The sequence below is a fragment of the Falco rusticolus genome, chromosome 9, assembly GCF_015220075.1.
Source record: "Falco rusticolus isolate bFalRus1 chromosome 9, bFalRus1.pri, whole genome shotgun sequence".
In the NCBI taxonomy this organism is placed as follows: domain Eukaryota; kingdom Metazoa; phylum Chordata; class Aves; order Falconiformes; family Falconidae; genus Falco; species Falco rusticolus.
In genome coordinates, this window is record NC_051195.1 from 40,547,253 (window position 1) to 40,562,141 (window position 14,889).

Here is a 14,889-nt window from a genome sequence, read left to right on the forward strand (position 1 = left end):
CTATCTGTGATGCCTTAAGCTCTGCCTACACTGAGCTCAAACAGGAAAGCAGCGGGAAAAGTTGGCTCTGTCCTCCCCTCTTCCTGCCAGGATATTCAGAGCTTTGGTAAGAGCAGATAAGAAACACCCAATACTGGTGATGATCAAAAGCTTTACTGCTAAAACCATCTGCTGAAAGAAAACAATCACAGAAGCCTTTGGCCACAGAAAGGCGGGAACCTCTCATGTCCTCCCCCCCTGCAGCCATCCTTCCCCGCTAAGTAGCAGAAATTAAATTAACTTCCCTTTGTTTTAATGAGCCACACACAACCCAAAGGGAACAATTACAGGAGCATGGTCTGTGTGGCAGAGCAAGAGCAGATTCTGTAGCAGGCTGCTAAAGTGAAGTGCCTGGGAGCCTTCTGCAGGACCTGCCCTTGAGACCTGCTGCATGGCGTGTTCCACTGTTATGCAGGATGAGGGCAAGGGTAAGGAGAAGCATTGGTTTGATTCTTATTTCCCACCTTTAAAACTGCACAAAGAACTATTACCCTGCAGGCAACTGCTCTCGGTCCTTCCTAGGGGATACCTGGATTTGCTTAGTTGGGGTTCAACGCTGGTTTCCAGCTGTGATAGCTTTCAAGTTACTTGTTCTCTTCAGGATGTTGGGGACAAAGAGAAGCCCCGAGGCTCGCTCAATACTCTCAATAGGAACCAGGAACCGTTCCAGGGGGATCTTCTCATCCACGGGGCTGTTTGGCATCACGTAGGAGCGCAACTCTATCTCCCCGCTCTCCTTTTCCAAGATGAGCACCTTGAAGAAGTGGGTGGGGACGGCTACGTGGTTCTTCCCGATCACCTGGTACTTGACATACATCTTCCCGTCCGCCTCCATCCTGCACCAACAGCAACGCCTGTGTTACCTCCTAGTCTGGTGCCACGTCCACCCCCTCAGCCCTCTGCCCCCGAAGCAAGCTCCCACCCCACAGGACGGCAGGGAGCAGCCCCACTTCTGCAGCAGGGGTGCAAACCCACTGCTGAGACGGGGGCTACGTGACACAGGAAGGCTGAGCTGTGTGTCGGCTCTGCGCCCCCATATCCCTTCTCCCCTGCTCTCTCCCTAACAGCCTTCCCAAGCGTTTCCTGCTGCTGAAGAGACCCCACACGAGACGGCTGCGCTTTAGCACTGCGTGAGGGTCTCTGCAAGCAGAGTCACAGTCTGAAGTGGAGAAACAGCCCACGAAACAAAACCTCGAAACTCTGTGCTCAGAGGCCTGCGGTCTAACCCGGTAACTACCGCTGCGGGCGGCGGTTACGCTGCAGCTCCAGCTCAAGGGGGGCAGGGGCAGGGTGACCCTGCCCCGAGGGGGCTCCTTCCTGCACATCGCCCCGGCCAGGGGTGCAGGGGGTGCCCCCTCTGCCCCTCTCCTCCCCCCCCCGCGCTCGGCCCCCGCGTTTACCTGGGCAGGTAAAGCGGCCCCGTGCAGACGTAGACGTCCTTGTTGCTCCTGGCCAAGCTCCTGCTGTACCGCTCCAGGCTGTTCCAGGCGTGCGCGTTCAGGTGGGGGTCCTGGCCCGGCCGCGGGGCAGCAGCCGGTTACTGGGGGCCCTCCCCGCTCCGCCTCCCCGCGCCCCCCGCGGGCCCGGCTCCTCACCCCCCACCCCCCCGGCGGGCCCGGCGCGGCCCTACCTGCGGGGCCACGTTGCTGAGGTAGAAGGTGTCCTGCATGGCCTCCTGGCTCCAGCGGTGGTTGGCGGCGGCCGCCAGGTGCCCGCGGTCGAAGCCGCTGCCGCGGTAGTCGGCGTTGGTGGCGCGGTGGTACTCGTGCACCGAGTCGTCCTCGCGGAACACGCAGGCGGCGCGCTCCGAGGGCCCGCGCAGCCGCTCGCGCTCGAGCCGCTCGATCACCCAGAGCGCGCCGCGGCTGCGCGGGTCGTAGCACAGCAGGTAGGAGCCGCGCGCGCGCAGCTGCGCCAGCCCGGGCAGCCCGTACTTGGCCAGCTCGCCCCCCGCCGCCCCCGGCGGGCCGGCCGCCGCCACGGCGGGCACCACGGGCAGGCGGCCCAGCAGCGCCGCCACCGCGTCGCTCTCGGGCCGCCGCCGGGCGCCCAGGGCCGCCCCCAGCCCCGCGCCCAGGGCCAGCGCGGCGCCGGGCAGCAGCCACCGGGCGCGCAGCATGGCCGTGCGCTGCGCCGCGGGGCGGGGCGGCCGCCGCTTAAAGGGGCCGCGGCAGCGTCGCCCTCTTAAGGACGAGGGGCGCCGGGCCGGGCAGGCCGCGACCCCCGGGCCCGGCGGCGGCAGAAGCGGCACCGGCGGGGCGGGGCTTGGCTGCGCAGGCGGGAGCACAGCGCCGAACGGGGAGCCCCCGCGGCGGCGAGTACAAAACCGCAGCGGGGGCACCGCCAGCCCCTCTGGGAGCGGCGGCGCCCCCGGGGCGGCCCGCGCCCCCCGCCCGGCCGCGTAACCCGCAGCCGCCCGCTGGGGCCGGGGCAGCGCCGCCCAAACGGAGCTTCAGCGGAAGCGCGGACGAGCCCGAGGGCGATGGAGTGACCTCGACCACCCGCGCCGGCGCCTCCCCCACCCAGGGCACACCCAGCCCCGGCCCTCCGGCATTTGTCCCTTCCCACCTGCCCAGGCACCCCGGCCTCCCCCAAAGCGCCGCTGCCCCCCATCCCGCCCGCTGCCTCAGCGTGAATCAGCCCACGTTAGGTCACAAAATCCAAACGCAAAATCAGTGTTCTGAGTGACCGCCGTCAACAACTCGATGGCCAGCATCCTCTTGCTTCTACCCCCCTGGCAAAGCCACCACGTTTCCCACAGCCCGAGCTGCAGGGTGCTGCAGGCAGAGCGGCCCCTCTTCTTCCCAGGGAAGGCTCGGCTCCCCTGCATCCAGCACAGCGTCCCATTTTTCCTCCCAGTTGAAGATGGGTCCCCCTTCCCCTCCTGGCAGCAGCCACGCCTGTGAGCAACGCGCTGTAACAGCCACTTAAACATCCTCTGTTTGGGCCCCTAAGATAGAAGGGGTGTCCAAGGCACCACAGGCCAATGCCCCCCAACCCAAAGAACCGCTGCTTCAGCCAACCTCACTGCTCCTGCAGCAGACTGAGATTAAAAGAAATCAGAGGGGAAAACATCTCAAGGGTGGAGCAGGTGTTATTTGGCCACAAGAGCAAGGAAGTGCTATTGAAATAGTCTGACCCCAACAATAAAAAATGGGATGTCCCAAGCCATTGAAAAGTCCAACAAGTCCTTCCAACAGCCAGACAGAAGTCCTACCACACAGGAGGGGATAAGCAGGAATATAAAACTGCTTTTCACATAGGAACCAGCCTGTCTGGGTGTATCAAAGTCATTAAAAGTTCTCTCTGAAAAGCTCAATCAATTTAGCAGCTGTAGTCTGGATAAGGCTAGAGAATTTATCCTAGAGAACCTTTCCAGCAGCCAAAGCCCTCATTGCATCCTGTTAGACCACAGCAGACTCCTTCTAAAAGCATTTAGCATCTCCCCCTAAAGAGAAGATGGCGTAACATAAGCCCTTCAGCACCTAGGAAAAGAGAAGACAGCATGACACCCGTACCCAGCCAGCCACCTGCACTTGCCACTTAATTAGCCACCTTCCCAGTGTCTTCCTCGAGTGTTTGTAATGCGACAGACCAGCACCCACCTCAGAGCTGGGCAACTCCTCTGCAGGAGGGTCAACCGCAGGGCCCAAACGCCACTCTAAAAAACAAGCAGAAGTTCATCTCCAAGTAAAATCTTTAATCCCGATTTGCCTGCTGCCTTCTCAGGTTATTTTTAAGGAGACTTCTAGCTGTTCAGAGCAGGAATCCTCACAGACGCTCCCATTTACCAGAGAGAAAATACAGCTTAAGGGAACCCTGCGCTTGTCAGAAGGACCTGGAACAGACAGCCTAGGTATTCAGGGATGTGAGAGCAGAGCTTGTAAGTGGAATGTGAGCAGGCTACAGCAGTTTAGAGCAGTTCTGAGGCATAAGTGTTTGGAGGAGGTCCAATTCTGCCGAAGAGTTTGACCCTCCGGTTCTGCGTTTGTGTCTCCCAGCTAGCCATTTGGCCATACAGGGTCTAACCACCGGCCTCTCTAGTGCAGGGTACCCAAGGACCGAGACCATGAGACCACCAGGAATAGCTCAGCGATACAAGGCAGGAAGAACATAGCCCCAGTGCTTAGAGCAGACAGAATGCTTCATCACAGAGCTGTCCTGGTCAATCAGCTCTGTATTTCTTGGGAGGAAAACTCTACCCTCTAGAAGGGACTGCAGCAGAGAGGGATACTGTTAGCCACAGCTGTTGATTACAGATTGTTTTAAGTCTTCGCTTGCTATTGCTCCGCCACAGCAGCAACACCTGGCTGCATCAGTGTTACTCAAGCATCTTCTGAAGAGGCAAAGATTGCTTGGGATTGCCAATAAGAACGTGGGTACAAGCATCAACCTGTCCTCCAGTCTCCCCACCCACCTTTGTGAGAATTACAGTAGCGTGTAAAGAACTGGCCTTCAGTGAAGGAAGTAACACTAGTAAAAAAGCTGAAAGCTGACAACATCCCTCCTGCTAGGGTGATTCTGGGCCATCAGGAGCTTAAGCAAATCTTACAAAGACAACTGACCTTTAACAAATCAATACCCATAAATACCAGAAACTGCAGTGTCAAACAGCTATGCAGAGGTGAGCCAACACAGCACAGAAAGAAAGGGAAAAGCACGCTGGATTAGTGTTCGCTCAAGAGCTTCTGCACCACCAAAGCACCTGGGTGCCGGCAACTTCTCCCTCTGAGGATTACAGTTTCTGATCAGCTCAACGCTGCCGGCAGGTTAGCAGTTCTCTCCGTAGTTTGTCTTAGTCAACGTTCACCTGAGCCTGCTCTGCTGTATTTGAAATGCAGCGGTTTCCCTCTCAGGAGGAACCAGTGTCCAACACGGGACTGTGACTCCAGCAGGACCGGTACACAGGAGAGTGGATCAGCCCCAGCAGCCAGCTAATGACAAATGCTTGTATGCCCACTGGATTACATCAGAAGAGCACTCTTACTTGTAGGTCAGACCAGTACCCTGTCTCTTCCTGGCAAGAAGCACTATGAGACAATATCAAGGTTACTCTGACCACAGCTTATGCAGGGTGATATTATACAAGCCACTGAGGCAGAAAACCCCAGTGCAATGTCTGTATAAGCCCCTAAATACGGCTGTCTTCACTGCATGCGACTAGGCGCCGGATTCTTGTATTTCAGATTCTTGATTGTAGCTGGATATGCTCCAGTTCAGAGCCAGAAATGCAGCATGAGGCCTCCCTGCAGCAACAAGTTCCTGATCTAAGGCTGTGCGTAATAAGGCTTGACTTCAAACTACACTCATTAAGACCACCACGGTCTTGCTTTCAAGGAGACCTTGTTGGTAAGGCGATTCCAGATTCAGGCAGTTTCAGTGCACAAAGCCACCAGCTGTAATTGTGTCCTCCCATCTCAGCTTCTCAAGGTCTCTCTCCCAGGCAAAGGTGTCCAAACTGCCAGATGACAATCACGAGAAACTGATGCAATCTTCTTTGCACACCCCAGGGATGGCGAAGTGCAGACACAAGGGAGAAGAATCCAGAAGCTACTTGAATGGCAGGATGCATGACTTCATTGGAATACAATTTATACACAGGAGGAAGATCCTTCTATATTCACCCACCAAAAGCCACTGGACTTAGCTTGTCCCTTCCCTGTCAGAAGTTACTCCGTGTGTTACTTCCATGCTATAGGAGTCCATCCCTTCAGGAATAAGCAGACAGATGATTTCTTTCTCCCCTTACTTAAAAGTCATTAAAAAAAGATACAAAGAACTGCTTTTGGCAGCACAGAGGCATTTGAGATTTGAAAAAAATCTGGAGTGCAGGACCCAAGTAGATGGGGAAGTAATCAGTCCTTGACCTAATAAATAGAGTAGAAGGAAATCTTCAAGGTGGCCAGCAGCCCAAACACAAAACCTGAAGTCCTGCAGAGACCACTAGGGGCTTTAATGCACCACATTGTGTGGGGGCATCTCCTGGGATCCACTGCCATACAGTTTCTCTGACACCTTTTATTAGGCTCACGGACTATTTGGAATCTTGAAGTTCCTTTGCCTTCTTCAAAATCAGATGAACATCAGAGATAGGATAATCCTATGTCAAAGAAACAAAGCGATGTAAGTGACTACCTAGCATTTCTTGTACACGTTGTTTCACTTAAGCAGGGCAAACCTTGACAACAGCATTCTTGGCCTATTATAATATAATATATATATATATAATAACTGCCATGTTCAGTTACTCCCTTAACAGCTAACAGCTTCCTGTTTTGCAACTGATCAAGCCTCAAATATCCTTCAAGAAGGTTGTTTGGTTGTTTGTTTTAATTTGTCCTCCAAGGGTGCAGTAAGCTGGCCTGCTACAAGGGCTATTGTCATGCCAGAAAGCCTTATCAAAGCCAGTATCTTGCACAGCCCAAAGCAGGAACTGGCAGAATCAAAGATATCCTACTGTGCCGTGCAGGTGCTTTCAACCTTGGGTTCTCACAGATCTCAGAACTAATCAAAAGCCTCTGGCCAAAACTTTAACAATGTTACACAGGGTTTCACATCTTTGCTAGAAATTACATTTTTTGCAAACCAAAGGAACATTAGAAACTTCTAGTCTATCATAATTTCCCTGTAGGCTGGAATGGGTGCACAAGCGAAAGATTCACGCTCCCTGTAATGAGCGTGCTGTAAGGTCCCTTATGATTTTTCTGCATGCAAACATCAGAAATCTGGTACTTCTCTTCAGCCAGGCGTACCCTCTCCCATACCATCATCCCCTCTCCCAGTACTATTTTCTCTTCAAATTGCTCCCTATGCCCATGATATTTAATCCTTACCTGTAGCAGCCTCATGTTCAGAGTGAAGTCTCCTTCCAGCAACTGATCCCGTATTAATCTGAAAGACAGAAGTTATTCCAGCTGCTTCTGACTTTTTACTTTTAAAAGGAACTTTAAAAACAGACTACACTGTGCCCTTATAGAGGTTTTAAAAAACACTTTTGATACCACTGTGAACAGTGACTATAACCTATTCACCAGATGCCTTAACACATGCCTACAGAAGACTCCTGGAAAGGAGGGAAAGAAAAGAGCAGGAGGACTACCTGTGTACTTACGTCAACATGGCACAACAGACGAGCAGAAGAAAATCAAAGCGCTTATCATCAGCGAAGAGGGAGTCCCAGATACGGATGACATCTGGCAGCAGGAACTCTTGGGACAAGAGCAGCGTCAGCCAGCGGAAGGCAAAGAACTGGGGTTTGATGTTCTGTTCTTGCTGTCAGACATGCACCAGGCAAAGAATGAATACGTGCTCTCGGCCAGTTCCCTACAAGCAAGAGATGCACCCCATGTTTCCATCCCCATCTCCACCCTGATATAGCTCTAAGCTGCCAACTCATGCTACAACATCAGCAAGCCCGCTGCCTCCTTTGAAGGCTCTCATGTTTAAGCTAGACTGAGATTTTTAGTGCAGCCATGCTCCATGTCTACAGACAAGCCAGAAAATGCTCCTCTGTCCACAACATGGGGTAGAGGAAGCTTTTCTTCCTAAAGGCACTATTTGTGTAAGTTCCGTTAAACCTGCCAAGTAACCTTAACGTTCCCATTTGAATTTTTTCTGCAAAGCTGCAGCCCTCCCCCTCTACCAGAGACACTGTTTTGTCAGGATTTCCTCTCCTTTCCAGAAGCCCTGAATTTATCAAAATGTTTACTGTTCACAAAAAGAAACAAAGATGGAAGAGTTCACACTGATGGTCAGTAAAGTGTACTGTAAGCACTTCTAGCCTGAAGCTTTCTTGTTTTCTGCTGTTAAATCCAAGGAACCATGAGTTTAATCAAGGTCAAACAAGTTCAGGATGCTGTTGATATTCTTAAGGACCAGCTGCTGCATGGCCAAGACCATTTCCTGCCAGACAAACAGTTAGCAGCCTATTTTCTCCCCACTGAATCAGCCACCAGCCAACACTGTGGGTCCTGTCACTGGCCTGACAAACCATCTTTTGGATTATAAAAGAAATAAATCCTGATTTTTCTAAATGCAAAAAATCTCAAGTGTGATTTGGTGGAGGTTGGAGTAACAAGAACAGCTTTCCCTTCCAAATCCTCCTTGGACTTCCACTCCAAATTGACTATAAGACCTGAAAATGTTTTCAGCAATAGCTGCCTTCTACATGTTCTACAAAACTCACACCAACCCATGGCACTCAGAGACCCCTGGATGAACAAGAATTGTAAAATTAGGTGGGTGGGATGGTCCATCTTGCTGGATTTCACTTTACTTCTGGGATTATCTCCATGCAGTTTAAGTCAGTGCTGTCAGGGCAATCAGAGGCTATAGCAGTGCGTGCATGGAAGCAGGGGAGGCTGGTTTTTGTTTTGTTCTTAAAGGACAGACACAATTCCTGTAATTTCACATTCCAAGGAAATATACAGCAAAACTCATGTTTTGCCTGATAACTAGAAGAAACTAAAGACTCTAGCGCTAGCTACGCCTCAACCCAGGTGACCAGGGAATGCGGCCAACTCACTTTGGACTCACAGCTGGCAGCTTTGCAAGAAGAGTTGTTTGCTTTCACAGTCAGGCAGGGGAGAAAAGCCTTGCTGTGTCAGCTCGCTCTAGGCTTACTCCAAGGAGAGGTTATTTCAGCCCACAGATAAGAGAGCCTTTATGCCCTGTAGGCAAAGCCCTTCACACACTCTCTCAACCTTTCTATTCAAGCACAGTAACAGTTTAACAAAATCGGTTGACATTTAAATGCGCTATTAAGCTCTCCTCCTCACGTTCCAGCTGAGACTCGGAGAAACACCTAAGCTCCTCACCAGTTTCAAATACAGCTCCACATCTTTTTCTTTCAGGGTGGAGTAGACCTTCTCCATTTTGTAGGTAATACCACACTGAGAATCATCCAGGCTCTTAATGAAGTTGTCCCGAATTTCAGCCATTAGATTGGTAAAGCAGAAAAATGTGTCTGCTTCAGCGTGTTCTGGGGGAGGGAAGAAAAAAAAAAAAATAATCACGGGGGAGTAGAGAAAGCATCACTGATTGAGGCACACAGAACTGTTCCGGCTCCATAGTCTGGTTGCTGTACTGGAATCAAGTAGCAGATCCTACAAAATTTTGGCTTGCTTAGTCTGGACTTTTTTTTTTTTTTTTTTAAATAGAAATTTCTACAGAGCTACTGCAGATACCAACCCTGTGGGCAACACAAGGTCTTCATGACATTGGGTCACAAACCAGCCAGTTATCTATGCCCAAGAACATCATCTGCTCTCCCTGCCATCAGCACACATCCTAGGAGCTCCTGTGAAGCAGAAGCAAAAGGCAAAGTCCTCCTACTCCGTTCTTTTCTTACCAGGTATATACAGTGTAAGCAAACAAGAGCTTCTACAGGGATTTTAATTTTCACAAAGTGCAACCCAGATCCATACAAGACAAACAAAACCCTTCAGAAATCCTCACTTCCCATGTCCTTACCACTCACCACCCATTCAGTTTCTATCAATTTGCTATGGTTCCCAAAACTCCTTATCTCTTGCTGTATTTGCTTTTTAGCCCTGACTGGTCAAAACAGAGTTGTTTAAAGAGAGTCTTGTTCCCAAAACAGTTCTTTACAGAAAGCATGCAGTATGACAGCCATTACCAAGTGGCCCAAAGTCTCTCACCTTTCCATTCGCTGTTTGGATCTGTAGCAAAGGTGTAGTAAAGAGGCCCCACAATTTCATTCATCCCCTGAACATATGCTATCCCAGGGTTCAGCTTGGCATAGATGAACAGGATTCGCTCCACCACTTCCCAGTGAGCTTCACAGCCATTAGGCAGAACTTCATACTCGCTCAGAGAACTGGGTGTCGTTTTAAGAGGGGAGCTCACCTGAAAAGCAAGGCAAGACTATGGCTGATTCAGGACAACCAACTGGCACAGATAGTTTTGTACACGACAGGCCCCCAAAAGATTAGACCAGCTTATACCAAGCAGGCAGGTATTCACATAAACCAAGACAAGTAACTCAAAGCACAGACGCAGTGAAGTCGTAGCGCTGGCTCTCCCTGAAGAACAAAGCAGTCTGTGCAGCAACAGACAGTTCCCCTGAACCACTGCACCACCCGACCCCATGCAGCAAAAAACCACAGCAGTTCCACTTCTTTGTTAGTGGTATGAGGAGAAGTACAGATGTGTTGTGGTAGCAAGCCACCTTCCCCAACACCATCTGGCACTTGCACTGTAATGCTCATGAAAAAAAGACAACCACACATTTCAGTAGATAGCCAGCTCTTTTCCTAATAGCAGGTTTATGAGATCCAGTTCTGGCAGGCTATATAAATTCAACTTCAATAAATTAACCCTTCAGTGTTTTGTTCCCATACAGAAAGGCACACGTCAAGCATAACACACTCACCTTTTCCTAAAACTCCAGCTTCTGCCAGAAGTCAGGAAAAAGTAATCCTTAAAATTAAATATACCTGTAATTCCCAACTGTCAGGCACCCCAACTGGTTCTACAAAGCTGTCCAGCCACCAGAATACACAGTACCTACTGGGGTATTTGCTTAATTCCAGCGCACAAGTGGAGAGAGAAACAGACAAAACCCCTTATCAGCTGTCTTGCCCCATGGACAGACCCCACCTAGAGCTCACATTTGTGACCCCGCTGCGGTTTCGTGCCACCGTCTGCGACTTGAGCGTGGTCTGCTCCACCCGCTTGCGCAGCGTCTCAAACTCATTTTGGGGGTCCAGGATTAAAAGGCAGGGGTAGTCCGTTGGGCGCTGGAAAAATGCCATGTCAGGGTACAGCCTCCTAGGACGGATACAGAAGGAGATCAGGCATAAGAAGGAAGTACATGCCCCATGTTGAACGCGAGGCTCAATTTAATACTAAACTTTGTTTTCGAAGTACAATGTGTTAACCAAACCACTCGGGTTCAGAAACCTGAGTTGTCCTGCTTCACACACCTGACATCTTTGTCTATCTGGAGAAGCACTTCATTATCCTTGAAGTAAGTATTCCATCGACTGTCTGGATTTGGATTGAGGGGCTAAAGAAATAAACAACAGAAACAGAACAAGCATGTTTCACACGTCAAAACCCTCAGTAAAGATTTAACACTTCTGCTGTCCCTCTGGCATCTCGTCAGCATACTCCTAGCACATCAGGTCTGATTTTTTCTCTCACTAGCTACATTTAGTGTTGTTTCTTCACACAGCATGCAGGAAGCGGATCAGAGCTTGTGAAACAACTGAGTGTGCCGGTTCACTTGGAGAGACAGAAGCCAACGTTTCCAGTTGCTTTTCACCTGTCTCTTAATGACTTTGTTCCCAAATCAGGTATCCTGTCCCCTGCCAACAAGATTCCTCATTGCAGCTCCGACCTGTACAACAGAGATGGTCTTTGTACTTCGGGTAAGAGTTACCCACCCATGCAGTACTTAGGCACTGTGGCTATTAGTTACAAGTATTGCCCTCTATCTCAGCTCTGAGAAGGCTGACTAAGCACCACCACTGTGTCCAGGAAAAAGGAAATACACTTTACTATGAACAACCTATCCCACATCTCACCAGTTTTCTAATATGGCAAACTTAACTCCCCTTCCACACACGCTTTCCTCTCTCCACACCACGAGCCACGCAAAGTTAACAACTAACCGAGAGAAGGCGGGGGGTGGGTGGGATCAATGTTACAAGAGATTCAAAGATCACTGCAACCTGCCAACACATGGAGTTTTACAAGCATGTTGGTTTTACAGCACCAAAGCCTCCAGAGACCACAGCAGCACAGACAACTGCACGCTAGCAGAGAAATTAACATTCAGGACCAGTCATGGAAGCAGCTATATCATTTTACAGTCTCTTCTGATCAGTTACTTCATTCCCTCCCCCAACATATACACTCTTATAGTGCTATCAGAGAAGGAAAAAGCCAAGGCATGCAGGAAATATTCCATTTAAAAAACCAAAGCCAGCAGAAGAACTAGAAATAAGGGAGTCTCCTGTCTTCCATGACATGGTCCAACTTAACTCTCCTGCCTCTTATATCCTCTGTTCAGATTAGCCTGCTCTGAGTCCACCCCCAGACCTGACTTCCCAGGAGAGCATTTCTTTGCTAGAGGTACCTCTTGTGATCCTCTCCTCTCTCCTAGGAGACCCACAGCCTGGGCAGCTAGCCACAAGGTAGGGGAGAAGGGACAGGCATAGCTGCAAACAGCCCTCTTCAGAGCTATTGGTGCTTTGCCAATTACTCCCACTGAAGGCTACTAAGATGCAAGTGCCAGGCTGGTACCCAGGAACCATCCTTCCTGCTAGCAGGGCAAAACAGCTGAGAACAGAGCCAAGAACAGGCCAGGAGTTCAGGCTCCAGAACAACAGTTTACAGCTCTGGGGAGTTTTGTGCAACACCAACAACACTTACGTGATCTTCTAAGGTCACATCTTCCCTTGAAACACCCAGGTTGGCTTTGGCGATCCCAGGCTGTATAATCATTTCCTTTAGGAACTGGGAATACAGATCCCTTAAGGAAGAAAATAAGAGTTTGCAAAGGAGCAGAAGATTAAGTCAATGAATGCAACCAGACTGAGTTCAAATAGATCTCTCTACCACCGTGCTCAGCCAGAAGGCATTTGATTTTCTCTTCAGCTGAAGAGGTCAGTCCACCAGGCAGTCTACAGAACAGTGCATTCCACACAAGAACAATTCATGTTATGAAGGTACTTAATTATTTAAGGAACTATGCTCCTTCCCCGCAGATATCATTGAAATAAAAGGGCAAGTACCAACATGCTCACCTCTGTTTCTTGAGCAAAGAGCTCCATAAGGCTTTCTCTAATGGGAGGTAGTTCAGGAGTATCTGTACAGAAGACAGATGCACACAAATTAGTATTTGGAGAACGAGCTGTTATACCTGTAAGATGAGCAAACCAAACACAGTGGCTAGAACTGGTCCTTTGAACATACTGGGAGCTTTAGTACTTTGCCAAGCTAGTGTCAGGAATATTTTGGGGACTGGCTTTCAATGCAGACCTATTGGTAGGATTGATCAATAGCCAACTTGACCACAATGCGCTCCTAGCTTAATACTGAGGACTGTTCTCATGCAAAGAGCAGACACCCGCTTTCTGTCATCCTAGGTGACAGCTGCCCTGTGTCATTAAATGCTATTGTGACTGTGCCAGTGCTGATCTCCACAAATGACTGCCAATTCTGAATGGCTTTTAAGCTCTAGATTTTATGGTTGTTTACAGTTTTAAGTGCCCAAAAATACTACGTGTACTTAAGCAAACCAAAGCGTCGCTCACAAGAAACAAAAGCACCCCAAGCAAAACCCACCTTCCAGCACAGGCAGCGCAGCCCACCGTCAAAAGGAATTCCTGTGGAACATCAGGCAGAGAAATAGCTACGTCAGCCCCAGTCTGCTCACCGCGGTTTGCCAGCGTCGCCACACAAACAGGCAAGGCAGCACTTTTCCTCCCCAGGGGGCAAGGAGTTTTCGCAGGGACGCCATAGGGTTTATATACGGTGCCAAACTTGCCGGTGCCTCCCACGGGGCAGGGTGCCTGCAGCAGGCGTTGGAAGCAGAAAGCTGGGGGACCGCACAGGTGATGGACAGGGCACAGCAGAAGCAAGGAAACCCACAGGCATGTCAGAAAGGGGGAAGGAAGGGCTTGCCTGGAAGTCTGTGGCTGAGCTCAAAGGCCAGCTGGGGACCGCTGCGGCCTGATGGGACCTCGGGCTTGAAAACCCAGCCGCCAGCCCCGGGTTTCCAGCACTCACTGCTTCACACCAGCTCGGGACTGGGCTCCTTCGTGGCAGCTGGGGCGGCCTCAGCCCCCCTGGGGCCTGGCGTCCCCGGGCCGAGCCCTGCGGCGCAGCGCCAGCCCCAGGCACCGCCGGCCGGAGCCTCCCCGGGCCGCGGCCGTGCCCCGCGCCCTCCCCCCCGGGCCGCTCACCGCTGAAGCAGAGGTCGCGGAGCTTGGCCAGAGCCACCGTGGGTTCGCCGAGCACCTCCTGGAAGTCCGCGATCCTAAAGGGAGCGGAGCCGCAGGCGTTACAGCGCTTGTTACGGGCCTCCCTGGCCCCCCGCCGGGCCCCCCGCCACATCCCCCGCACGGGAGGGCAGGAGGTCCCCAGCACCCACCTGCTCTGGTGCAACCGCGACATGGCGGCCCCCGCGCCCCCTCCCCGCGCGCCGCATAAACGCTCCGGCTGGAAACCCTGCCCGCGGGGGGCGGGCCCGGCCTTCGGTACCGCCCCCCTGGGGGGCGTGCGCCCCGTCCCCGCAGCCGCCGCGGCCGGGGCGGTCTCCTCAGCCCGGGCCGGCCTTCACACCTCGGGGCGGCCCTTCGGCCGTGCCCCGCGCGGGCCGCCTCACGCTGGGCCGGCCCTTCCTTCTCACCCTGCGGCGGTCGCCTCACCCCAGGGCAGCCTTCGCGCCCCGGGGTGGCCTCAGAGCACCCTCCCGGCGCGCGGAGCTGTTAGGGGCCGGCTCCCCTGCCAGACAGCGGTTCTGCTGCGGGCCGTGCCCTGCCGTGGCTGAGGCCCCTCCCCAGGCAGCTGCCCGCATCGCCCACCTCAGGAAAAGCCCCGCAGGCAGGAGCCGGCCCCCCCCCTCCCCCCCCCGCCCCGGGGCTCCACCGGCCGCCCGGCGCGGCCCGGCCTCGCTGGCGCTTGCAGCACTAAGGGAGACCCCGGGCCCCGCGGCCGGGGTGGGTGAGCGGGGGGTTGCGGAGCCAGGCCGCGCCAGTTGCCCCGGGCAGGCCCTGCCGGGGGCCGCTTCGAGCCCCAACCCGCGCCATGACACCGCGCAGCAGCGCAGCCGTGTCGCCGCCGTGAGCGCCGCTGCCGTCGCGTCGCGTCACGTCCCCG

The 14,889-nt window shown here is 52.6% G+C and overlaps 2 protein-coding genes across 3 annotated transcripts; both read right to left on the bottom strand.

Annotated features, from left to right (window-relative positions):
- Window positions 1–134: 134 nt before the first annotated feature.
- ENDOG (endonuclease G) lies at window positions 135–2,173 on the bottom strand. Its single transcript, XM_037401223.1, has 3 exons — window positions 1,670–2,173; window positions 1,440–1,549; window positions 135–875 (listed from the first exon to the last, which is right to left on the bottom strand). The coding sequence occupies exons 1-3, from the start codon at window positions 2,156–2,158 to the stop codon at window positions 590–592; spliced, it is 885 nt and encodes a 294-aa protein (XP_037257120.1). The 5' UTR covers window positions 2,159–2,173; the 3' UTR covers window positions 135–589.
- Window positions 2,174–3,718: 1,545 nt separating this feature from the next.
- On the bottom strand, window positions 3,719–14,308 carry TBC1D13 (TBC1 domain family member 13). Of its 2 annotated transcripts, XM_037401195.1 has the most exons (12): window positions 14,162–14,308; window positions 13,974–14,047; window positions 13,354–13,394; window positions 12,813–12,874; window positions 12,439–12,538; window positions 10,986–11,068; window positions 10,671–10,830; window positions 9,699–9,906; window positions 8,856–9,019; window positions 7,151–7,311; window positions 6,873–6,930; window positions 3,719–6,139 (listed from the first exon to the last, which is right to left on the bottom strand). In XM_037401195.1, exons 1-12 carry the CDS (start codon window positions 14,182–14,184, stop codon window positions 6,074–6,076), a joined length of 1,200 nt encoding a protein of 399 aa, XP_037257092.1. In that variant the 5' UTR covers window positions 14,185–14,308; the 3' UTR covers window positions 3,719–6,073. The 2 variants fall into 2 exon arrangements, with proteins under 2 accessions (XP_037257092.1, XP_037257091.1); XM_037401194.1 differs by lacking the exon at window positions 14,162–14,308 and having other exon boundaries at window positions 13,974–14,155.
- Between the last annotated feature and the right edge of the window lie 581 nt (window positions 14,309–14,889).